Here is a 26,041-nt window from a genome sequence, read left to right on the forward strand (position 1 = left end):
CCCAGCTGTCCTGGCTGTGCCCCCTCCCAGCTTCTCACTGGCAGGGCGTGAGAAGAGGAAAAGTCCTTGACCAGTACAAGCACTGCTCAGCAACAACTAAAACATCGGTGTGTTATCGACATTATTCTCATACTAAATCCAAAACACAGCACTGTACCAGCTACTAGGAAGAAAATAAACCCCATCCCAGCCGAAACCAGGACAATCCTGCAAGAAATGTGCCTGAAATGGACTGACACTACAGCAAGAGGCAGTAACGGACACTGACACTTAGCGATTCTATGCCAATATCCTGTAAAACTTTAAGTCAAGGTGCCCCCATTGCATCCCTACATCTTAAAACCCTAATCGGCCACTGTTCACACTCCACTTCAGAATTATCAGTACAGTACGTTATATATAGCTATTGCACGTTATGCCTTATATTTAACAAAACACACTGTTTCTATGCCTCAGAGTCCTGATTCTCTGAGCAGGGACAACATGGCTAGCTAGGAAGGCAGAGTGCGCTTCAGTCAGACGCAGGTCCCACAGGGTACAGAAGTTGTTAAGCCAACCAGAAGGAGGGGGAGAGGAGGGACAGGAGTGAAGAAACACATGCATGACCACCACGGCTTTTAGGAACAAAATTTATTCCAATTTCAAACAGAGAATTTATTTCAGGAGAAAGATATGAAAATCAATTTCCATCAGATATTTCTGTAATAAGGGTTGTTGCCCAGCAGTCAGAGTGGGATCATTCCAAGAAACAATCACACTCCTGGACTGGAATGAGACAGTTTGGAGCCTGAATAGATCCAGACACTGGGCATCTTATTCAGAAACTCCTTTACCCTACCCTCTTCCCTCCCCCCACCCCAACACACACAACAATACATGCATTGCAAATGACAAGGTTTAAAAACAGCATTTTATATAGTATCTTTTTAAATAGGATAATGTTTAAATTGTCTTAAATCAGGATCCTATAATATACAAGTATAACCAAATAATTTCCACCACATTGGCACTTGAGTCTCTGGCACTACTAAAGAAGGGGCATTGGCACAAACCATACTCTTATAAAACTGGGTGCTGCATAACACACTTTGTCTCTGCTGGACTCTAACAACCTGGGCTCTGTACAGTACAATACAATGGTCAGCACACTCTGGAAGTACTTTTTTTAAAAATAAAAAAAAAAAAACAATAAAACACATGAAAAAAACCCATAGTTGAATGCAAGGCCAACATTGCTAGGAAGCAACAACAAGAGACCAAAGAATCCAACTCCGGGAGAAGGGGAGACAGGCAGAAAGGGCAGGAGCTATCTGACACGCTGAAGCAGTAAGGGGCTATTGCTCACCAGGTAGCCAATCCACAAAGAATGGTGCAAAGAAACGGGATGGTCCTCTCCTCACTGACTTCAAGTTTCAAACTGGTTCAAAGTACGTTGGTTTCTTCAGCAGAACAAAGATAAAAAGTGCACAAGGAGCAGAGGTTAGCCAAGAGACCACTTCCTCAGACTCAAGATTCTAGATTCTCTGCAAGAACCCAATTCCACCTCTTTTCTGAAGGTCCATCTGTTGTCTCAACCTGCAGAAAGTTCTGACTGGCCTCACTTTCAGAAAAGATAATATAGGCAAATTTGGTTTAAGGTTTGGCACTTTTGCTAGGGCAGGCGTTTGCCAAAGGGCCAGCCAACAGAGACCCAAACCAGTTCTGCAGGACTGCTTCACTGGCCAAGCTGGAGGCACACAAGCTACTGCTAAGAAAAGCATGTGCTAACACTGGTATCTTCTCACACATAATATAGTACACAGACAACTCCAGATTATGTGTACAAGTATGACCCATTCCTCTCCTAATTCAGAATGAGGTTTTGGGAACTCGTAAGACAGCCATCGCATAGTGTTCTCCCCTTCCCTTTGCAATAATCATCACACCAAGTCAGGTATCAGGCCAACAGCTACACCAAGCAGTTGCTCAGTGAGGTACAGCGCGTGCCTAAATCCTTGCGCCCATAGCTTCCCACAGTTCCCCACAACGATGCAGATTCACTCTGCAAGAGACAGAAGCCAAGATCCCTCCTCCTATGCCAGGGCAGCAGCTCTTAAAGAAGGGGAGGATACAAAACAAAACAAAACAAATTTCTGATTCAAGTGGAAGTACCACCGTCATTCACCTTGGAAAAAAAACTTCTGGGAAGTTCTTTCCAAGAACCTGTATATCTCAGTGCCAGGTTCGTCACTGGCAATAGTTGTAGTGTGAACCATTTACAAGAGGATCACAGAAGCAGAAGAGGCTGGTGCTGCCATCTGCTTCAGATGAACAGCACTTAGAATACACAAAGATGATTATAAATTCCTCTTTATAGGACAGTTTCTACAAAATGGATCATTTTGGCATAAAGACAAAAAAAAAAGCAGTAAAATTGATGCAAAGCTGTCTGACACATGGGAATCCCTCTCATTCCTCCCAAATGTTAAATGCAGACCAGAGCATGGCTAGTCTAAAGAGATGCTGTTTCCCTCAGCATCACCACTCAGCCAGACTGGCTCTTCAACTGTTGGTCCCGTGGCTACTGTTCCAACTTGAGCTCTCTAATCCCTCTTAGCAGAGCTTGCTTTCTTCTGTAGTGCTCTGAGACATACAGAGGATTCCCTCAGCTATTCTGGAAAACAAGAGGGACCTATAAACAGAATCACTCAAAATTATGTCCCCCCAGATTTTAGTGTTCTAGATCAAAGCATCTTAAGCATCTCAGACAGTTAAGATTTACTCTTACATGCTGTGCAAAACACTGATGTAGTGCTCTGTCTACAAAAGAGACAAAATATCATCAGCCCCCTTCAACAGTGCAGCTCATTTAGTCTTTATCTACTGGCAGCCTGCTAGCCTTCAAGGGGGCAATCTGGTCGATCCAGAGGATTTGGACCCAATGCTACTAGTTGGAATTGAAACAGAAGCATTAGTGATGGCTAAATGACACACATCCAGAGGTGGGACAGATTCCCGTTTCCTACTCTCTCCTTGCCTTGCCACTGAAGTTATCTTCCAGGCTGGCAACAGGTCTTCAGCACATTTGTTCACTTGCCTCAGCTCCTGGAAAACGCTCTCTAACGTGCAAAGGCTTCACATCCTTCTGCTTAGTGGAGTTTCATTTGGCATCTAGAATCCAGAACTACTTCCACTCTACCTTCCACCTGCACCAGCAAACCCTGCTGTCTCTGCCTCTACTCTCTTGCTAAACAGAAGTGCAACCACAGCAGGGCTTTCTGGATTCCGTAGCAGCCGCGTGCTCCAGCCGTGACTCCTATAACTCGATCGTCATATGCACCCTGGAGCAAGTATGTGTGCAAGTCTTCCAAAGAGGATCCGTACTCCTCTAAAGAGAAACACAGCAGCATGTGCCTCAGGGGAATGCATAAAGAGCAGAAAGAGAATTGCTACTCCCTCCAAGAGCTATCCTCAACCTTTTCAAGTAAGAATCCTACCTACATCCCAAAGTTTGTCACCCAACAACTCTGGTTCTTTCTAAAAATCTGCAAGCTGGACAGGACCGAGGAATTCTTACAAAGTCATTCAATACACTGGCACAAAATGCAATAAACAAGGCTTGTTTGCTATTAGCAGCAGGAAAAGAACTAGAGGGTGGCACGAGACTAAGATTTTCAATCCAGCCAAAGTCTGATGTTTAAACGCCACAATTACTCAATGTGCTTTTGGTATTTGCTGCATAGAGAAGTTGCTCACTTGATGCCATATACTCTACTCAACAAAATGTAGTCTCCCTCTGCAAATTGAGCCTTGTGCGCGCGCATGCGCTTGTGGTGTGGGGGGGGATGTGTGTATGTGTGTGGAAAAAAACCAAAACAAAATAAAAAAGCACAATTACAGTCAGGCACTTCCCCAGGCTCAGCAGCTATTGCTCCAAGAGCTTCCATCATTTGTAGTCCATGAACAAAATACAGCAACACGTAGCAAACTATGTATAGAACATCAATAATTTAAAAAAAAAAAAAAAAAATCACAGTCTCCATACCTTTTATAATTGATAAGAAAAAATAACTCAGAACTAGAACATATAAAGAATGGAAAAGTGATGGCTTTTTTGTTGTTGTTGTTTTGCCTTTTTTTTTTTTTTTTGCACAATAGTTGGAGAGCAATGGCTCCTCCCCAACATTTCATCACAGTGAACCATGGAGCGTGTCCTGGGGAAGGGAAGGGGTGGGGCAGGCGGGGCGTGGCGGAGTGGAGAGCAAGCAGGATTAGCAAATTACACCAGAGGCACCCTATACCACAAGGCGAAGGGACCAGTAGCATTCCGCACTCCCACAGTCCAGTGAATTCATAATCTCGGCTGGAAAGTTAGTTTTTTCTATGTATACCATGGGAATGAAAAGGGGGGGGAAAAAAAAGGTGGCTAAGCAACAAAGGAAAGCTCAAGATGAGGCTGCCTTAGCTGTTTGGCAAAAATTAAGAAGTAAGCAAGGTGCTGAAGAAATGAGGCATATCCCCGTTAACTGTGAAATAAAAGCAATCTGTTAAAAATATGAAATCAACTACTCTGTGGACAGAGACATGAGACTCCAGGATAACACTGAGCACTTGCCACTCCACAGATCAGACAATTTGCAATCATTACATCATCAAAAATTAAAACTTTTTTTCCTGTCATATTTAAAATTTCTTTTTTTTGTCTTTTCTTCACAATGACGCCTCTCAAGGGCCAAGGGCAGAGCAGGTCAAACCAGGTTGTACTCCTTCAGGTTGAGCTGTAGGATGGTGTCCTTGACAGCTGCAAAGACGAAACGGATGTTTTCTGTGTCTGTGGCACATGTGAAGTGAGAATAGATGATTTTATCGCTGTCTGGATTTAAATCCACAAACATCTTGAGAATGAACTCACGGGCTGCCTGTGCATCCCTCTGTGGGCCTGTATCAAACAGAGAAACCAATTAATGGATTTATGCTAAGTCCATCCCCCAGTCTGATCCATCAGAATAATTGCTAATGCGCTACTTCTTATGGGTTACGGAGCTATAAAGAAGAAATTGAGATCGTTTATTGCATAAAAATGCCAGGAGCTGAAGTGTCTTACGCTCTTCAGTTATCTAACCAAAACCTACAAAAGGCATTTTTCCAAGGCTGAGTTTTGACAGACACCAAGGTGTCATTTCAGACTGTGCTTTGAAATACAGCATTTGGTATAACCCTGTCTGTGCTGCGTTCACTAGATAACAGTGACAGATGCTGGATATACATGACACAATGCTCTCCCATGGGGTTGGGATGTATATTTCTTCTATAGACGGATCTTAGGTGCTGAGACACAAGCTATGTTTTGCAAACAAGGGTCTTCAGCCAACACTGCAGTCTGTCCTAACTGGCTGGTCAACTCACAGGAGCTAAAAAACCTAGATTTTTTGGCCAGTATTTACTTCATATTGCTGACAACTCCCAGAAGAAAGTCACCTACTGATATTTTTTTCACAGTACTGGTGTTGTCACATTCTCCATGGCAAGGACCATCTCTTGAGAGGTGGTCTGACGGGCTACCTTCCACTCACAAGCCATGGAGCATCCCTGGAGGAGCTACAGTAAATTCTTATATGAAAAAAAAAAATCAAAGTATATGACACATCGTGATGTTGCAATACTGTCCCCAGCTGTTAAGTTATATTAGAAGTACGTGCTATTTGACTGATAAGCTCAGCAGCCATTCCCAGCCTCCCATAAAAACATGATGTTTTGCACCACTGACAGTTTCAGCGTGCTCGTGCTTTCAGACAGCAGGGGGCATGAAACTCCAGAAGCGGGAGGACAGCTAATAAGGAGCAATTTCATTAGCTGTTTAGAAGAAAGTTGTTTGCGAAATAGCAATTCTTCCTTTACCTTGTATTTTTAAAGCACATAATGACAGAGTTAATACAAGAGAGTATGCCAAGAAGTGTGTTGCCTGATCTCCTTCTCCACTGCTTCTATTTATTCTCAGCCCTGTACAGATGTGTTACCAGCCAACTTCAAATGCACTCAACTGAAGAGCTTGAAATGCTATTTTGGCGAAGGATTTTTTTTTCAGATAGGAATTTCTCTGTTTCACATAGATATTATTTTTCCACAACTGCAGATGGCACACTGTAAGAATTTCATGCTACCTGAGATTTTTCAATATCATCATTTGAACGACTTGTGTATTTGACCAGTCAGCTTCTCAAAACAAGGGCTTGCGTCACCTCTTGACTAGAGGGTTAAAACGCCCCGTATACCGGTGAGTTGTCGCATGTTTATGAAATAGGTTATATGCACAAGCATACAGGCAGGAAAGTTAGAGTCCCATTATTTAATACTCTGAAGTGTATATTGGGAACGGGGGGAGTAATTTGTCATCGAAGAGAGGTTCGTTATTTGATCGGGTTCCAGTTATCTACATATGATTAAGTCAATTTTGTGACATTTTCTCATTGTTGTAAGTATTTCTTCCCAAATTAAGATGTTTTCCCCATTTCTGGATCTGAGTTTTCTTAAAAAAAACCCAAAAATCTAACCAAACCATCTCCACCCCTTCTTCTCTATATAGAGTGTTCCTCCTTAAAATATACTCACCATCAAACTCTGGGAAATAGTCAACAAGGTGGGAATATAGGATCTTGTCTTCCAACAGATCTTTCTTGTTGAGGAAGAGGATAACAGAAGAATTTTGGAACCATGGATAAGTGATAATGGTTCGAAAGAGAGCTTTACTCTCTTCCATCCGGTTCTGAAATAAGACGAAGAAAGCCTTGTTTTCACAAATGAGCACTAAGATGCCTTTCTGCTACCTGCACATGCACTCAGATCTGTATCGATCCAGCATCTCAGATACTGTACACAGAATACTTTGGCCCCAGGTAGGTTCTGGCTCAAGCTGTGCCGGCAAATGGAACGGAAACACAAAATCTGATGGACTCAAGCTTCATTTAATTGGCAAGCCACTCATATCAAAAGGCTTAAAAGTCATTTTATGCTTTGATGGTCATGTGAGAGGACTGGCCATGATACTTTGTGAACACGTTTTGTCTAGTAGAAGAGGGATAACTGCTGTTACCTAATGGCATTTTTTCAATCTATTAGCAAGGGCAAAAATTCAGCATTGCACCTTCAAAGACAACAGTCGCTACCTAAGAAGAGAACAGTCACAGCAGGAAGTAGTTCAGTGAGGAAGAGAGGAATGGGTGATTTTTAAGAGCATACTGCCACATTGCACAGTACCTTCCAAGGCACACAGAACTCAGCAATTTCAGAGTATTTCAGTATCACTTGAGAAGTACAGATTATTTGAATGCGATGTGCATTTTCCATTCTCAGGGACATCATGACCCATTGAGGCTCATGTTCCCTTTGCAACAGGAAGAACTTAAGGCCAAAACCAGCAATACTTGCTAATCCAACTTGGCAGCAAGTACTCTGGTACCAACCTCCAAGAAGCTAGAAATACATTGCTCCTTTCTTTCCACCCTCCTGCAGAGTTCCCATTCTTTGGCTTACCTCGTTATCAGATTCCACCAGAACTTGGTCATATTCACTAAGTGCTACTAAAAACATGATGGAAGTCACATTTTCAAAGCAATGGATCCACTTCCTTCGTTCTGATCTTTGACCTCCAACATCCACCATTCTAAGGAAGAAAAATACATAGAGCATCACAGAAGTAGCTGCAGTTCTCTATCTGAATGTGAAGGACCAGCATACGATGAGAACAAATGCGGCTCTTTACCATTCAGGTTCACCTGGCATGGGGATGTAATAGTATGTGCCTGCTAACAAAACCATCGAGTTTACAAAATATCCTGTTCCAGAAGTATATCAAACTGAAGAGATGGCCATAGGCAAGTGATACCAAATTCAAGTCCCAAATATCAGCATTACCATTTTTAGCTGCATTCTGCTCTGGTTTGCTGAGTAGCAGCCCTGAGTCTGAAACGACAAGTCCTTCAAAACTCTGCTCTGCCAAATGAGCAAACTATTTCTATTTTTCATTAAAGCATCTGCTTGCCTCAAAACTTCTCTCACACAGAGAGCTTTCTTTAGTTATTAAACTTTCTTTAGAATGTGCTGTTTAAAACCGAGGAGCTGAAGCGCATGACTGTTAAGTCCCAACTGTATAGTACGCTAAAATTATTTTGTCACTCGCCTGAAGTGCAGCACACCCGGTCCACTAAAACCTTATACTTATTTCATAGGCCAGCAAACCAGAACAGGGAGAGTCACTTTCCGTATATGTGTAACTGAATGGACGAAGAGAGAGGATGCAGGCTTCTTTACACCTCTCTTGTAATGTAACACTGTGGTAGAGAAGGGCAGGGAGCATGTAAGTACCAGAGAGCTAGGGAGAAAATTGCTTTGCAATAGACAGGCATGTCATTGTGCCCTTTATGGCATGCTCGATGTCTGGCTTAAGCCTCCAAACACCACGTACAGCAGCAGAGGCAGCAAGTTTTGGTGTCATCCTGGGAGCACAAGGTAGGCACAGAAAACCACCTCTGAAGGCAGATGCTAGGTATCAAATACAAGGAAGTATTTCTGCACAAAAAGGGGTCTCTTTTTGAAGTAGAAATAAATGGTCAAAGTTGCCTGACCTAAGCATTCTTAAAGGGAAATACATTTCAAGTCAAGCACTGCCCAGAGCAAGCTTCCCCCTCCTCCCCTTGGTGGTTTAAGCTACCAGCAGTTCACTCAGCTGCCTCACCAGCCACCACTTCAGCATCAGATGCCAGCCACACAATCCTTCCCAGGAAGGACATAAATTCCTGTGAGATGGTTAGTGGGGTTTAGGTGTCACTGATTCAAAAGCATGTTCTGTTTTCTGACAGTCAATGCTTCAGCTTGGATTTTTCCCTTAATTAGAGTAAAATGTTACACCATCCCCATTACAGGAGCACCTGTCAGCAGACTCTTCATAACACCACGGCACATACATCCACTCAAGCCTCTCAGCTAAGCACCTGGACACTCTACAGCAATCCGGAACTCATCCTTCCTGAAACCATATCACTCCTCTCCCAGTTCAGCTGTAACATGAATACACCTTCAGTACCTGAAGATAATATTCTCTAGGTCAAAGGGGTACTCTATGATACCGGTTGTAGGAACTCTAACCCGTAGCACATCTTGCTGAGTTGGTAGATATCCTGGGGTAGCAATACGATCCACGTCGCTAAGATAGCTGCAAGAAGCACAATGGAAAAAAAAAAACAAAACTACCTTAGGTTGCAGCACATAAATATACAGATTTAAACACTGTCACGTTTAGTCTTTCCCTAACATAACAAGAAAGTCAAAAGTCACCTGAACCATTTAAAACATGATGTGATAAAATAACAGAACACATCTTCGGGTAATAGTAATTCACCAGCCATCCCCTTTGGAGGATAAACAGATACATTAAGGACAACTTTATCAACTCTGTATAGGAATGTGGAAGACAATCTTTACTACAGAGAAATTTTAAGTACAGTGGATGCTTATGTTTCAGAAATCAAGTCTCATCTGTGTTTTCTATTCATAAATGAACCTATGTCACCAGACTTAGATTTTGTTAATAATAAATCCATTAAGGTACATGGATGTGTAAACCTGTAGGCCAAAGGACAATCTTGAAGAGAAAAAGCAACACTTCTGCTGCCTAAGAGCCAGGACCAACGCAGACTGCATAAGGTGGAGATTCTAGCCTCAGGTATATCCAGAAGCAGATGTGTGAACACTGTCTTTATCATCCACCAGAACACCTCATACCCTCACGAAAAGTAGCAAATGGTAAAGAATTTCCAGATCTAAATCTATCTCCAAATAAACATAGCTTCCTCCGTCTCCAGCATACCTCTTTGCCTTTCTGAAGCCAGATTCAAACAAGTTACCAGTTACCTGCTTCCACTGCTCTTTCGTCTTAACTTTCCTTAAGGATACTTCTGGCTAATAGAAGCAAAGTGCCTCTCTCATATGCCTATGATTTTTATCCCAATACGCATAGCCAGCAGAGACTGCGCAGCTTGTCTAAAATGCTAGCAAGGCTCATCCACCTCAATGAAAAAGATAAAAGGTACTTTAAACAAACTAGACAGTGGAATCTACAGCAGTGTTCCTGCCCTTTGAAACAAACTCTAGACTCCAACTGAAAAATTGGACAGGTATTATTTGTTAGACGATCACTACCATCTACCAGTGCCTGTGATTGTATACTTACTATTTAGCTGAGTCGGAAAGCTGATATTCTCTTCTCCTGTCATAACACTCTTGTATTCCAGGGTCGTTCCACAATGTTTTAATTGCACTTACATATGGCTGCTCAAATGTCATGACCTTTTCTACATCCACTTCCCGGATCAGCACTGCATTGGCCTGGAGATTGAAAAAGAAAAAAAAAAAGGGGGGGGCGGGTGAGGGGGCAGTGTCAGGTAGTGGTCACAGGCAAATTCTCAGGTGAACTAAATCCTTGCATTATGACTTCAAGGATCCACAGGCTGTTTGTGCATCAGGTTGCTAAGACCAGAGGGCCAATGAGTAAACTATACATCTTAGACACAGCAGACATCAGCAAAATTCCCCCAAAACATCATATGCTCCTCGACAGAATAAGCTGTAAAACAGCAGCAGGTTTCACCTATCATTAGATCACTGGGTGTTTTGAAACACAGTGGTTTCCAAGGCAGAGCATTCACTGTGAAGAACCCCAGACCGCCCAACTTCTGAAAATTTAAACTGCATTGGATAACTGCAGTTGGATAACTGCTATCTCAGGTTTCTTACAAAAAAAATTCAAGCTACGTTTTGAATAGCAATAGAGACATTGTTTCAGCATACTTCAATTTGAGAGAGAAAATAAAAATGCCCACCGTACAATCTACAAGCAAAGGAAGGACTACAGTCATTACAATAGCCTGTGGCATCTATGAAGTTATCATCCACACCAAGCTGCTTTCTGAAACCTTTGGTACACTTGCCACAGGAAGGGGCTTTTGCCTGCACCAGCTATGCCAGGAAAAATAAAAAACAAAGCCAAGTTCTGCAAGCGTTAGCCTAGGTAAAAGTTGGCAGATAATACCTGTCAAAACACCTCCACCAGGGCCCAGGTAAAGCACAGGCAAAGCAAGCTTCCTCACACCCTGCCTATTCTCATCACTGAGGCTGCGGGACCTCTCTAAAGGCAAAAAAGGTGTTCAGACTCAAGAACTCCTGCTGCACCATTCGGTCCCTATAAACAGTTATGAAAAATCAGCTTCAAGTCGCTGTGTGGTAGAACAGATAAACCACAACTTAATGTAAAAATATTAAGGTACTAAGCATTAAAGAACCAAAACACACTAAAAATACGATCAAATTTCCTGGTGTACCCTCCCCCTCCCCCCATACTTGCCCAAAAAAGCTAAAATAATTTGGACCAGATCTGGCTGAAAAATTTATTCCTGGATCCAAAATCAGTAAGCCAGACTTCAGCTTAAATCCTGTTTCTGAGGCTGAGACCAGAACCCTTCTAGAAAGGTTCGTACTTTTGGTCAGCACCTATCAGAAAAACTGACAGGTTGCAGTTAATAGTGAAAGCTACCAGTAGAGGCGTCTTTTGGGTCCAGCATGTATTCTGTCAGCTTCAAGTTCCAATGTGAATAGTAACTCATGCAAAGGGAAGCCCAACACATTTAACAATACTGAGTCCTTGAAATGAGTAAAAAGAACCCCTCTCCTATACCCTATGCCATATCCCTATCCCTAGCACCCACCACTCACTATGCAGACCAGTACATAAACCGTACCGAGAAAGTTGCTCTATCCCTTAACACAACCGAGTAAACGGAGTCAAATATCAGCAAAATGTCAAAAAAGGAGCCCTTAAGCACAAAACATTTATGGGAAAGAGTTCAGGGAGGTTGGGATTGCAATGCAGGAGGACATGAACAAACAGGAACTTAGGAGTCAAGCCCTAGAATCCCCATTGCTTAAAAACACATGCAAAAATTGTGAGAAATTTACCTTGTTCTGTTCATATTTGTACAGAATCTTCAGGGTTTCCATGGCCCTGATCATAGACTGCATGGCAGTGAAGATGTTTTGGTACACCAGCTTGGTGAAGCCTTTTTTGTCCTCTTCAGAGTAGCCTGAGCCATGAATTATACGCATTTGCTTAATGAATGTGCTTTTTCCACTCTCCCCAGTGCCTACAGAATGCAAGAGAGAGAATTAGAAGCCATCTCAAGAAAGGCTTGCTACAGAAGAAAGCAAGCTAACATCCGTCACATCATACCCCAAAGTTCCTATTACCGTATCCAAGTAAACACTACTTCCAACCACTTTTTTAGCCACTTTCCAGAATATTAAAAGACAGTCTGGATGCTCCTGCTCATCCTCACTATGAACATAACAGCATAGAAGGAAGACATCTTGTCCTTTACAGCAGCCTTCAAAAGCAGCTCCGGTACTTATTCCAAATCTCACATTACAGCCACTCCCACACGTTCTGCGTCAAAAGGCCCTTGTCCGTCACACCTGACCTATTCCCAGATACTCCAGCAAGATGCTACAATCACAGCACCAGGCAGAGAGGGCCCAGATGCACTCTCAAGTTGGTAAGTACTGCAAACTGAGATGACAGTGAGTGGGCTGGGGGAAGCCTATTTGCACAGTAAAGAGCAAATCTTCCACTGTGATTTGGCACAGAACGCTCTTTACCTTATAGAGTATGTGTCTTTTCAGATAAAAGAACGGAACACAACAGAAAAGCCAACTCTAAAGGAGAACGAAGCTCAAGAAACTACTAGCTTATTCCATCTAACATGAACAATCCAGTCAGTGCATCTGCCTGGTACACCAAACTACTGTGCAAACAATGTTTGCTCTTAAGGACTGAAATGATAATCATCATTGTGGCAAGACACCTCTAATACTGCTTGCAGCCTTTGGATATTATAGAGTTAAAAATAGCAACTGGCAGGGCGAACAGAGTAGGGTGTTGCTCACAGCTGTCTGCACCCTGTCTTGATCCCCAGAAGACAGCAGGCTGCTCAGCAAGGCTACCGGTTCCTTATTGCACAGGTTCGCTGCCCAGAGAAGCTGGGTCTTAGCGTCGGTGGGAGTGCAAAACACACTCACACCAGTGCCAGCGCACTGAACAGTCCAGCCCTTTCAACGGCTGCTTCCTGCAGTCAGTTGGGCAGGTCCTCCCACTCCTACATTTATGGCCCCAGAAAAGTGTAATTTAACATGTGAAGGCCAAGAGATGATATAAAAGGACAGTGGGAACTTTCAGACACAGTAAGCACAAGGGAAAAACATCATCAAAGTATCCGTGCCGTTACACAGCCTTATTAAATTCACGATTCAACTGGTATTATGGAAAGTACCCAGCAGCTTCCACTCTATATGCACAGGGTACGTTTTGTGGAGGGGACGCACGGGTCAGGTCTTGCATGTGATTAGCGTACCTCCACACTGCATCCCACAAGCAACACCCGATGCGCATACCACTGACACTTCCGTGGAGTACTTTTGTTCAATTTTCTAAAATTTGCTATTGATAAGCAGAATATATGAGACAGCTCTTTTTAATACAGTGGCCCACCTCACGTGGCTATTGAGAGCAAAACCTAAAATTTATCACATAAGTGACAAATCCTTTTGATCTCCAGTTACAAATAAGCACACAGCAGAGCCGGGGCTTTCACCACCAGGTACTCACCTCACACTAGGGGATGGATATACTAAGATAGGATCTCATTCATCACAATACACAATTACTACTCACATCTAGATTCTCAATTACTCATGTTTATAGTGCCAGGCTAAAAGGCAAACAAATAAATATGTTCAAATAAAAGCAGCAAGCACGTAACTAGAAGCAGCATGTTTACAATAAACAAGTTCTCCCCATATCCAAGAACTGACAGAAATTATGTCAGAATAGTTAGAAATCAACGTTACAAACACCATTAATATGCAGCAAGCTATCTCCACTTCAAACAGAAAGCTAGACCATAAATGGGGGGGGGAATGGAAACTGAAATCTTTTGTGGTTTCTTTCACTGTGGTGAGAAATACTTCCTTGTCTTTTACCACAGTGACCAAAACTGAGAGAAAAAAAAAAAGTGGTGCTTCAAAGTGTTCCAATAATGAAAACATAAGAGAAACCTCAGCACCAGCCATTCACTTTATTCAGAACTTAAGAGTTCAAACACAGATTCTTCCTGTCACCCCATCATCACCTGTTTTTGGTGGGGTTTTTTTGTGTTTGGGTTTTTTTTTTTTGGTTGGTTAGGGTTTTGGGGTTTTTTTCCAGTGTTTTTTGTGGTTTGGGGTTTTTGGGGGGGGGTTGGTGGGGGTGGGGGCGTGTGTTTTGGTTTTGTTTTTTTTTCTTTTTAAAGGTGCCTCTTGCTTTTACCTAGCCATCAACAATACAATACAAAACAACACCACACCAGAATGGTAAGAGCTCTCGTGGGTATGGTCTCCTACATTTATCAGAGCACAATAACCTTTTTTAATATGACAACGTTGAGACAAGCAGATAATCTGAATTCACCATTTCTTCTGTCAACACATGAAAGCAGCAGAAGTTACAGTAAGTTACTAATGACCCCCATCATTACCTGACAGGCACTCGTAAATACATCACTCAGTCAACAGTACCCCGTGCTTAATCACAAGTCATTTTTGTATAAAATATTCTCCCCACTCCCCACCCAGTAAAAAGACCAATTACTACCTTATACCAGAGGGCAATGTCCAATACCTTGAAATTAAATTTCTTATTACCAGGCTCGTCATTGATTAGCACTGTTATTCTTCACCCCAATTTTCTGTTTTAGGCTTCAACAAGCTGTCACTAGATGTAGCGACAGGAAAAGAGAGTTTCTACAAGGCAGAAACCCCCTCCACACATGCACTCTTCTCAAGATTTTGAGGATTTGGGGAAGCCCTCTCACTAATATGATCACTAATACTGGTGAATGTAAGAACTCCACATAGTAGGAACAAGACAGAAGAAATCCCTGCAAGCAGCGGTTACATCAAGGAGAGAGAACACACATTACCTGCCACAGCTTAAGCTGGGCAATGTGCTGCACCCAGGGAAAAGCACCCAGCAAACACATCCTAAAACTAGCAGTGCTGCTTATCCAATATTAGCCACTTCATATGGATTTTTTTTTAAATCTGATGCTGAACCTTACTTAACTGTATCTTTTAGAAAAGCAGAAAGGATTCTTGAACTATCTGAATTATTTCTAAAGTGAAATTTTTAGATCCAGGGGGATCGACTTAACCCAGATCTATCCTATAGTGCCAACCTATTTTGAAACAGCTGCTTCTGCAGGACTGCTTTAGGGAAGCATGAGAGTGAGACACACATTCCCTAGTCCACAAGCAGCCTACAGAAACTGACACAGCATCTTCAAAGAGCACAAACGTCAAACCCTCGATTCTACCTTTCACCTGACAAACAGCAACATGTTAATCACCAAGGATTCAGGGTGAGAAGGAAAGCCCTGGCCTTCCCTTAACAGCTATCACTATGCAACAGTGTCAGTACTGGAGACCTCCAAAGGCCTGGGCAGACACAGCCTCACTTCACTTGTGTAAAGTTTAAGATTTTTTTTCACAATGATCATCCTAACTCTTCACCTCTACCTTAATGGCTTGCCAACTTGTGACAGACCCCAAGTGAATAAACTCAATCCATCAGATCTGCTCCATATTTCAGCTTGAGAGGATGTAGTATTTAAGACACAAAGCAGGATACATGAACAAGCAATGATAAGTCACAGTACCCATGAAAACTATAACCCGAGTATAAATTGGAGGGCTACCTGGACGTGAGCATCAAACTCACTGCTGAAGGATGTAAATGCCTGAAATCTTAGCTGACTGCTCTTGTAATTGATTACCCGTCCCTATAAACCTTATCTAACCACAGAACGGTTATCCATCTGCACAACCACAGAACTCCACTATGTTTCCATCCGAACATCTACATCCTTATCACTGCACAGGTGATCTCCACCTCTAAAGGCAATGCTAAACACTATAGCCATTTCCTCATCAGACACAGAACTTTCGCATTCTCACTGCTTCATCTCCCTTCACATTCACTACACCACGTTCCTAACCCTGCCGGCCCCCCCAGGACCGCACAAGGGAAAGTCTGTGGTTTAGGAGCTGGAGGCCAATTTTCCCACCGACATTTACTCAAGGCCCAGAAGTTCACTGCCGATACCGAAAAGCGTCAGCTCCATCAGTGAATTTTCATACGCCGATAAAGGCCGGCACGCTCTGGGAAGCGTTTCCTCGAGACAATTTTCACGCGGGTGCGTGCGTGCCTGCATCTAGAACGAGTAATTTCGGCTTCACAGTTCCTGCTTATGTCAAGATCCATTTTGACAGAGAAGGCACCATAAAAAACAAACAAAGGGCAGCCAATGAGACGGCCGGCGCCGGCACCGGCAGGAAGGCCGCCCGATCGCTCGTGGCTCCCGCCGCTTCCCCACCACACCCGCGCCCCGCCACAGCGCGGGCGCGGCGCGGCCGCCCAGCCACCCGGACCTGTCAAGCCCCGCGGCAGCCGCGGGCCCGGGGCCGGGCGGGCCAGGCCAGGCCCCGCGGCGGGAGCGGCGGCCCCGCGGGCCGGGCCCCGGCGCTCCTCACCCAGCAGCAGCAGCTTCAGCTCGCGGCGGGCGTCGCGCTTGTCCCTCCGCAGCTGCTTCTCGATCTCGGCGTTGATGCGCTTCGACTCCTTCACCTCGTCGCTCAGGCAACAGGCCATCATGGACTCCAGAGTCATGGTTGCGCCGCGGCCGGGACGCCCCCGCCCACCCCCCACCCCCCCGGCACCGACCACCGTCCTCCGCACGGCCGGCGGCCCGGCCCGGCCCCGCACCCCCTCCCGTCCCCACCCCTCCCTCCGCGGCGCCGGCCCGGCCCGGCCCGGCCCCGGCCTCGGCCCCAACCCCTGCGGCCGGGCCTAGCGCCGCCGCCGCCCCCCTCAGCGCGCTGCCCTCGCCCGGCTGCGCCGCCCGCCGCTCCCTCCTCACACAGCCCCGCCGAGCCAGCGACAAGCCGGCGCAACCCAACCCGCTGCCGCCGAAAACAAGCGCTGACTGACAGCCGCCGGCGCCAGTGGGAGAGCGCGGCGGGCAGCGGGGCGGCGCCGGACCTGCCGGGCGGGGCGCCGCGGCCAACCGGAGCGCAAGTTTGGTTGGCCGGTCGGGGAAGGGGGGGGGGGGAGGAGGGCGCTCGGACGCGCGTTCCCAGAGCGGGGCGGAGACCGCCGGGCATTGTGGGACGGTGGCGGACCGAGGCGCCGACCGTGGGGCGGGCCGAGGCGAGGGGGGCGTTGGGGCTGACGCCGCCCTTCCGCTCGCTGCGGCCTGGCCTCGCCGGGCCGTCGGGGCCGCTCCGACGGCGGCGCAGGGCGGGCCCGCGGCCCCGGGCGTTGCGGCACTTCCCGCCCTCCCTCCGGAGGTGCCGCCGCGGCGGAGCCGGCCAGGCCTGGCCCTGCTCGCGGGAGGGCCCCCCTCGGCTGCAGGCCCCGCAGACCCAGCCCACCCGGCCCCCCTCAGCCGCCCACGGCTGCGGCACTCCCCGGTGCAGAGGAGGAAGCAGAACGAGGCGCAGCGGTGCCAGGCCAGCGCCCCCAGGCTCAGGCTGCCGCCTCCTGACTGTGTCCCAGCGGAGCCGAGCCAGGCCAGGCCAGAGCCTGTTAGCTGAGCTCTCTGGATGCCACTGCCGAGCCCTCCCTCACACTGCATCTCTCCAGACAGGGACCTCAAAGCTGTCTTTAACCCTGCTTTCCTCATCGCTTCTTACTGGGTCCCTCTTCCCCTGTAACAGCTACCCCACCCGGCAGCCTGACGCACCCCATCCGAGCCACAGCCACGCGTTCATCCTTTTGCTGCCAGTGGAGCTTTATCTTTCTGAGCAACCCCGCCACGCCGGAGCACCTGAGACTGCACACCCATCGCACTGGGACCCCCCAGCTCCGCTCCTCCACCCGCAGAGGCAGCGCCCAGACTGCCATTCACCCCCGAGCCCTCCAGAAGAGGGGTGGCAGCAACTGGAAGTGTCAGGGGGATCAAATCACACCGACCGAGGCCCATCCCTGCATCCCAGTCACCCCGGGACTGTGTTCCTTGACTCGGGCATTACCCATGAGCAGCAAGCGCTGACAGGGCCTGGGGCCCCAGTGCCAGGGTGCCCTGGCCAGCCACGTGCTCTCCCCATAGCCCTCCATACAGAAAGAAAGATAGAATTCTGGAAATTCAGAAGATTCTGTTTCCTATGGCCGAATCACACAGCAACAGAAGCTGCAGCTCCCACCATCCTTTCAGGTGGATGCCAGGGCTCCAGCTGTTACAAGCTGCACTGGGATGGTTGTGTATCCTGATTCAGCAGGGCCCCCTCCATCCCTGCCCTAGGGATCTGAGAGTGCTTTAGTACGTGCCTTATTTCAAACATCTCCTCCCAGAAGGAGAGGTGTACACAAAGCAAGACCTCTGCATGTTCCACACAGCAAGGTAAACAGATGCACACTTAACTTTCCAAAGAAGTTTCTTCCCACCTTCCTCTCCCCCTGCTTGTCTTGGTTTCTCTTGCTCCATCTGGTGTTGTTTCTTTGTCTCAGACAACTTCCCCCAGTTCACCCAGTTCTTCTTCTTGTTGTTCTTCTTCTTGTTCTTCTTGCAGGTGCTTCTACTTGTGTTTTGGAGTCCTCATGGACACCCAGCTCCAACACTGCCCATTCTGTCTGCTTGCAGTGTGTTCCCACACCTCCTGGCATAGGCTTGCTCACCTTTCCTAGTCTACTCTGCCTGGAGGACTGTATGTAACCATTCTTTTCGAAGGTCTGAAAAAGCATGACAGAACTGCTACATACTTGTCTTCCTCATTATCTGCCTGGCCATGGCTTCCCAGTCCCTACTTCATGGCAGTCTGGCTAAGACAGAAACACAAGATATTCACAGACAACAGGTTCCGTTTTCCACTTAAATTCCACCTGCTCCTCTTATACCTGTGCTATTCCAATGAGGTCTTGGCCTCAATTAAAAGATTATAACTTTTCTTTCCTTTCCCCAGTCGTCTCCATAGTTTGGCCTTTCTCAGCATCAATACTCACCTCCCACTCTTACGTTCTCTTACATATGGCCAACAGTCAAGAGAGGACTTACTTCCTCATTACTGTCTCTGGTGAAGGTGTAGCCATTCTGCTTTGGCGGCCAAAAATTATTCCTCAGGAATAATGTCCTGGTGCTCAGGACATCCAGAACTGAATTCACAGCGGGCCGCTCAGTGTGACTGTCTGCCCTTTGGAACTCTAGGTATGGATGGTGCTTGAGGAAGCAGGAAGGCTTAAGTTCTTACAACCCCTGCAACACTGCTCTGACTTTAGGCAAGTCACTTAACCTCTTTGCATGTCCTCAGGCTGTGAGTGCAGATAGATACTGTGTCTCGGGAGCATGCTAAAGAGTTACCTAGTTAGGATTGCTAGGCTGCTTTGAACCACGAGGCGGTATATGCTAGACACTATTGTTTTGGTTACCTTCCCCTGAGCAGGATCAAAATCTAAAGGCCAGAATATCCTGAAGAAACTTCCGCAGCTTGCCAAAAAAACAACAAAATTTGCACCCATCCTCTAGACCACTTGCTTGGTTCCTGCTGACAGACATCAGTTCTGATGAATCCCGATCAAACTACCGATTTAAGAATGACGGGTCCGCTAGTCTCTCCAAGCAGCAATAGCCTGTCCACTCCTTCCCTTTCTGCCCGAATGGAGAAGCTTTGGTGCTCAGAAGGCTCACCTAGAAGACAGGACACCTGGGATTTCCCTCAGCTTTGTCACCAGTGTGCTGCGCAATTCCCTAAGCCCCGCTCTCCATTTCCGTGCCCCACATGGGTTGCTGTGTCTTTAGTCTCAGATATTTCTCTCCTTAGCTTTCTCTCCCCTCACCCTTCCCTCTCTTCCCTTGCAGCCTCTCGCAACTGCTGCTGTCAGCAGATGTCACTGACTTCCAGGCATTCTCCCCAGTCCCTTACCACTGCATGCTCTCCAATCGTGTTTGCTCTGATCAGCGGCAGCTTGCCTAAGGGGGAGAGTTCCTGCCAATCTGTCTAGTCTCACCTCTATTTTCCAGCAGGCTGGCAAAGGGGAGGGGGGGATCCTTGTGGTTTTTTGTGGCTTACTGAGTTCTACATGAAAGACTTAATAAGCAGCATTTCCCAGATGGCTGATCCTGAACATGTCAGGCCACTTCAGAGCAACTACTTTCACGGCCCACATTTGCAGCAGTTAATATTAAGCACAGAGATGGCCCCCATTCATTTATAAAGAGGAAGGTCCCAGCCCTTGTAAAGGGTGTTCAGTCACTAGGCCCATCCAGATGAAGCACACCTTGCTAGACAGCATTGCAGACGTTTCAAAGTCCCATTCTCTCTCTCCATTCTGGCCCCATTTCTTAGGTGCTTTTGAGTTCTAGATGCTTGAGAGCAGAGGGGAGCAGGGACAGCCCAGCTGCATTTTGCTGCAGCTGCTTGATCAACAACTTCACTGAGGAGAATTTTCATTGCTTAAAAAAAAGCAGCTTGCGACCAGATGATAACTGCTCCCATCTGAATGCAGGAACCAGGTGCCCTGAGCGCAGGATCCCCAGTTCAGCTGCCCACATACACGCAGGGAGATTCTGGAAGTCAAGCACATCCCCCTTTCAGTGCGTACCTTGCTGGATCAGAACCCTGATTGCACCTTCTGCTTTGCAGTTATTTTGTAAGTTGAACAACCGTTTCCTTCAGCTGTTGGAAAGAACTAGTTGCTACAATTCACCTCTCAGATGAGCTTTCAGCAGCAGAGGTGGTGCAGGGTTATAGGTCCCTCCCACGACTTTGGGATGACGTTTTCTGTCAGCTGGAAGCACCCTGCTGCCAGTCAACATTTTATACCTTCTAGGTGTTGGAAAAATGCAGTGTGATGTTTCACTCCTCAGTGCCTCTCCAGGAACCGACAGTCCCACGGAGCTGAGCTAGAATCTCATTTCCCAGGTTAGGAGGTGCCTGGTATGCGATGGCCACCCCTCCCCGGGAAGGGCGATGGGAGGGCAGCAGGGACCGCGGGCAGGCACTGGTAGTTGTCTCCGAGGAGTTTGAAGGAGAGCGGCTCAGAGCACACAGCAAGATGAAAGCAAAAAGGGGAATATCACCAGGGAGAAACGGGGAGGAGGAGAAAGCTGAGAGGTGGCCTGCAGGAGATGGGAAAGAGAAAAGCAAAGACAGCTGGTGCGTTACTGTCAGAGAGCCCCTGCCAGGAGCAGCCACCGGGCGCTCCCACCTCCCGGCAGAAGCGCAGCAGCTGCCGCAGGCGCCTGCTTGAAGCGTCAGCCCCGAAGCGAAGCCCCCCTCCCCCGGCATCCCCCCGAGCAGGCCCGGGGGCCGCCGCTTTCCACTGCCGCGCCCCGGATCCCCCGCGGGGGGCCGGGCCCCACGGCCGCGCCCGTCCGCTCCCACGGGCTGCGAGGCCGGCGCTCCGGGGCCGGCAGCCCCCGGGCCCGGCGCTCCGGGGCCGGCAGCCCCCGGGGCCGCGGGGCCGCGCTCGGCAGAGGGCAGCAGCGGAGCGGAGCGGGCGCCGCGCCCCGCGGGAGCCGAGCCCGGCACACGCCGCTTGCGAGCGCCCGGGGCCGCGCACCATCGCCCCGGGCCCCGGCGCCGCTCCTCCACCCCCGAGCCCTCCAGAAGAGGGGCGGCAGCGGGATCAAATCACACCGACCGAGGCCCATCCCGGCATCCCAGTCACCCCAGGACTGCGTGCCTTGACTCGGGCATTACCCATGAGCAGCAAGCGCTGACGGGGCCTGGGGCCCCGGAGCCAGGGCTCCCCATAGCCCTCTGCACAGCCCTCCAGGGCCAATACCCAGCTCACCCCTTTCAGCTAGCCAGACTTTGATGAGCTGTCCCCAGCCCCACACTGCGGGTCTGAGAGGCAAAATACCATCTGAAATGCACAGCAGAGGTTTGCTACCTGCTGGGCCCTGTGCTAGGATGCAAGGCTCTTGTTAAAGCTGGGTGGTGGGAGGAACAGGACTGGACACAACGCTCTCCTCTCTGATCTGGGCTTCATGCTGCTCACCATTTTCCGTTTTAAAAAGTACTTTAAATCCCCTCCCAAGTGTTTCTGTAGCCTCACACCTGCTCCCCTCCTTTTTCATCCCTTCCAAGGTTTTCTGCCTATACCTGTGGCAGCAGCGTTCCCCTCACACCATCTTGGGAAGGGGTGGCATCAATTAGACACTTCCCTGAGCTCTCATCAGCACTAATGAGTGGCCAGGACCACTGGGATCACTGTAGTCATCTCTGGAACAGAGCAAGGGGAAAGGATTGCAGCAGCCCGGGAGCATCCTTTACGCACACAGCAGAGCTGTGCCGCCAGCCAGGGAACGCAGGCAGGCAGCCAGGTCAGCCCCACAGGGCCAGGCAGGCCAGCCCCCAAACCACCTGGTGAGGACTGTGCAGGAACAGGTGAAGAAGTCCTGATGCACACAGGTGCTTAAGGAACAAAGCAAGGCAAAACAACTCCTACCCAGATGCTTGGGAGGACACTTGAGCTATTTCTCATATGTGTGTTTTAAAAATGATCTCACAGTTAGGGGCCCGAGCACGCTTTCCATCCAGCCTGGAGACGCACTGACCATAATCTGCAGGTTTAGGAGTGATGGGGTCACCTAAACCATTTCAGTTACTGGGTGGGATTAGATTTTTATTTTTTTATTAAACAAAGCTCATTCCCTCCCTAGTTGTAAACACTGGGCCTATGACTCCCACCCTGAGTTCTCCCCTTCTCACAGGTTCACCACTGCTCCTGGGACTTCCCCTCTCCTCTGCCTGCTTTTGCCATCCACCCTGACTCCTCTTTGGCCTGTCTACCCTTCACCCCCAACTCTTGCCACCACCCCTGGGAGCTGCCCAAGTCCCTTTGGGCAGACTGAAGCAGCATGATGTGCACCCTTGCAGCGTCAAACACCCTCCCTACTAAGTCTGCAATGACATTCTAAGCGTATGGAAAGACAAGCGTATCCGTCCCCAAACCCTCCACCACCAGTACCGTGAACAGAGACACAGGTTCCTGCAGGAAGGAGCTGCATGCCCAGCGCTTGCTGTGGGGCAGGCCACAACAGCAGGGCTGCATTAGAAAATACCAGGGCCTTTGCATCACCTCTGTGATGCTGAGGACTTTCATGCATCGGTGGCACTATTCTGGGTTTGTGCCAATAGAACTGGCACTCCTAAGGGCACAACCCAGGCGCTGAGAGGGCTTTACTGATCCAAGAAGAGGAGGACAGAGGCAGAGCCATTACAGAGAAGCAGGAGAAGCCAGGGGCCAATGGAAAACAGGTCATGTTTTCCAGTGGGGAAGACGATAGGGTCGCTGGGACCTGCAGCCAGGGGATGGTCCAGCAGCACCTACCGAGAGCCAAGGACAAAGTGGGTCAGTTCAGCCCGTGCCAGCAGGTCACAGCTAGGCTGGTCTCACAGCACCTCATCCTGAGCACACCCCTTTGCCCATGGCACCCTGACACTGCCTTGCCTCAGTCTCCCCAGCACCACCTCCAGCCCTGGGCCCATCGGCCCCCGACACGCCACGGGAGCGCAGAGCACCCACCACCAGCATCGCCTCGCCTCCCACAGGAGGGCACTAGCAAGCCACAGGCCCGCAGAGATGCTGCCAGCCTGGCTCCAGCCAGCTCCACCCTTTTAACACCTCCTTCCCCTCCTGACCCTGGTGTTTCAGGTCAGAATCGAGCCCCTGCAGCTCTTTAACCCCCTCCTGGCCAGGGCACGGTCAGCAGTTCCCATCGCATGCCAGCACAGCGCTTATACTAAGGAAAAAGGAGAGGAATGTATCGTTTGATAAATGAAAGCACCTTTATACCGGTAAAATCATGACAGTAGTGCTAACCTTGCATAAGCTGGAACTCCCCCCACATCAGCTCCTTCCCTGTGCTGCAGGTCCCAGGCTGTAAATGCCCCCCAGGAGGCCACAAGAGGTACTTAATAAGTACCTGCAAGGTGCATAAGGTCTCTCCCTAAAGCCTCAGCATGCCAGGTGTTATTACTGCAGAGCAGGTGTCAAACGTTTCAGCCTCCTCCAAAATTATTTTTACAAGCTCTTCAATTGCCTGTCACAGGAAGATGCCTCAAGGAGACCTGAATTCTCTGAAAAGAGGGGGAAAAGCACCCAGATCAAACATGCTGACAAATCCAGCCTGTGACAGCAATTGCTGGACTACAGTTTTTTAAACCTTATGTTTCACATCTGGTTTGTCACAGCTGTTGTAGGTGGGTTCAGTGCACAGTAAATCAGGATAACAAACCTACATTTACCGTGATCCTTTCATCCCCTAGGATCCCAAAGCACATCATTTAATTGGACTCAGCCTGCACAGAGATTTCATAAATAAAGGAATGATGAATTAGCACAGCTGCTGCAGCATTCACACAAGTTACTAAGACACAATCTCCTTGTGCAATCAATCCAGCCTCATGCTTCAGTGTTTTGTCATAAATTGAGGTCAGGAAGAAATGTTCTCCCTACCTGGAATGCAGCGCTGCTGAACTAGCTGAGTGCAGGAAGACACGTAAGGGTGTAGTAATCTGTCTTCCCTGTGCAAATCTCAGAAATCATTGCAAATATTCATTTGATGGAGCTCCCATGCAGTAGGTGAACACTGATCCTGCACAGGGGCAGGAGGAATGTGATATAGGGGAGAGATTATCTGCCTCACATCAGGCAGGAGGAAAGCTTGGATGATCCTTTTGACCTTAAAATTGGTATCTCATTACTGCCTTTGCCCAGAAGGGAAACAGAAGGAGAGAGGTGAGAGTCCTTGCCGTGCCCATGACACACAGCAGGCCTGATCTAGAAGCCCCTCCTTTGCCCATTCCAGCCCCTGCTGGTCACTCCCTCCATCAGATTCAGTCTCTGTTTCATACGCAGAGGGATTCAAATGCTGCTTCTGGAAACTAATGAGCCCAGGATCCTCCTTATGGTCAAAGGGTCAGTGGATTCCCCTGGACCTCCTGACTGTGTTATAGCTTCAGACTTCCTGTTTATCTCCCACCAAGTGCCTCAGAGACACCACCCAGAGCTAAGCCCTTCTCTGGAGCTTGATGCTGTCCCAGCTCTGGCCCGGGAGCAGGCAATTTTAGGCATCCTCGCCATGTGCTTCCTCATCACGCCTCAGCTGCAAAATCCCTTTCCTGCTTCCTGCAAGGAGTGTGAACTGTTCCTTGCACTTTGGCTGGTAAAAAGGATGATAATTACCCCTAATCTGTCTGCAGCAAAAACACAGGCCACGCAGAAGCGGGGGGCAGCCACCGTGAGGAATGGAACCCAATTATTCCAAGTCACCGATAAAATGGGATCAAAGAGGGTGGAGATGTTTTACCAGCTGTAAAAAGCCTGCCCAGACCAAGGCTCTCCCTTGGAGAAAGGCCCTTTCTGCCCACAGACCACCCCTGCTGGGACCTGTTCACATCCATGGGGCGGTTTCTCATTTTTCTTCTTGGTATAGGTGGGGAGTTTGGGATGAGGTTCATTTTTGCCTAGGAGGGGGAGCAGCAAGACTGTTTCCCCAGGAAAAGAGCATAGTAATGTGGGGATACGGTGCAGAACAAGCGCTTTGTCTGCTGCCCCATGCGGGAGCTGAGCTGCTGGGGCTCTGCTGTGTCCCGTCATGAGCACCTGGGTGTCCCAGGGGACAGAGCAGTCAGGGCTGGGTGGCGATGGGGGCGAGGGACAGCACTGCAGAATGGCATCTGACAGGTCCACTGCCAAGGCAGTGCTTGCGGGGCGGGCAGCGCTGCACTGCCGGCTGCTGTAGGTCTTCCTCACCTCCCCACGAGCCCATGCTGCCCAGGACCACAGCCCCGCGTCATTGCCATTGGAATCGGGGGAAGAGAGCACTGGGTGGCATGCGGGCTGGGCTGGGGGTGTGTGGCAGATGAGCGCCTGTAGGAGCAGGCGAAGAGACACCAGCAGGTCACCCCAGGCTGTCCCAAC

General features: G+C 48.3%; 1 protein-coding gene across 1 annotated transcript; it reads right to left on the bottom strand.

The window, feature by feature from the left end:
- Positions 1-613: 613 nt before the first annotated feature.
- On the bottom strand, positions 614-16,821 carry GNA11 (G protein subunit alpha 11). The gene is made up of 7 exons (XM_064469976.1): positions 16,648-16,821; positions 11,986-12,170; positions 10,205-10,359; positions 9,059-9,187; positions 7,510-7,639; positions 6,589-6,742; positions 614-4,918 (listed from the first exon to the last, which is right to left on the bottom strand). The coding sequence occupies exons 1-7, from the start codon at positions 16,781-16,783 to the stop codon at positions 4,728-4,730; spliced, it is 1,080 nt and encodes a 359-aa protein (XP_064326046.1). The 5' UTR covers positions 16,784-16,821; the 3' UTR covers positions 614-4,727.
- Between the last annotated feature and the right edge of the window lie 9,220 nt (positions 16,822-26,041).

The sequence above is a fragment of the Phalacrocorax carbo genome, chromosome 19, assembly GCF_963921805.1.
Source record: "Phalacrocorax carbo chromosome 19, bPhaCar2.1, whole genome shotgun sequence".
Classification (NCBI taxonomy): Eukaryota; Metazoa; Chordata; class Aves; order Suliformes; family Phalacrocoracidae; genus Phalacrocorax; species Phalacrocorax carbo.

Bases quoted from the DNA above. Each gene is read 5' to 3' on its own strand.
- GNA11 (XM_064469976.1), bottom strand. From the start codon at position 16,783: ATGACTCTGGAGTCCATGATGGCCTGTTGCCTGAGCGACGAGGTGAAG. The intron at 9,188-10,204 runs GTAAGTATACAA...TGCTTCTTGCAG, and splicing joins CTTTCCGACTCAGCTAAATA to CTATCTTAGCGACGTGGATC. The intron at 7,640-9,058 runs GTACTGAAGGTG...TTTCTTCCTTAG, and splicing joins CTAGAGAATATTATCTTCAG to AATGGTGGATGTTGGAGGTC.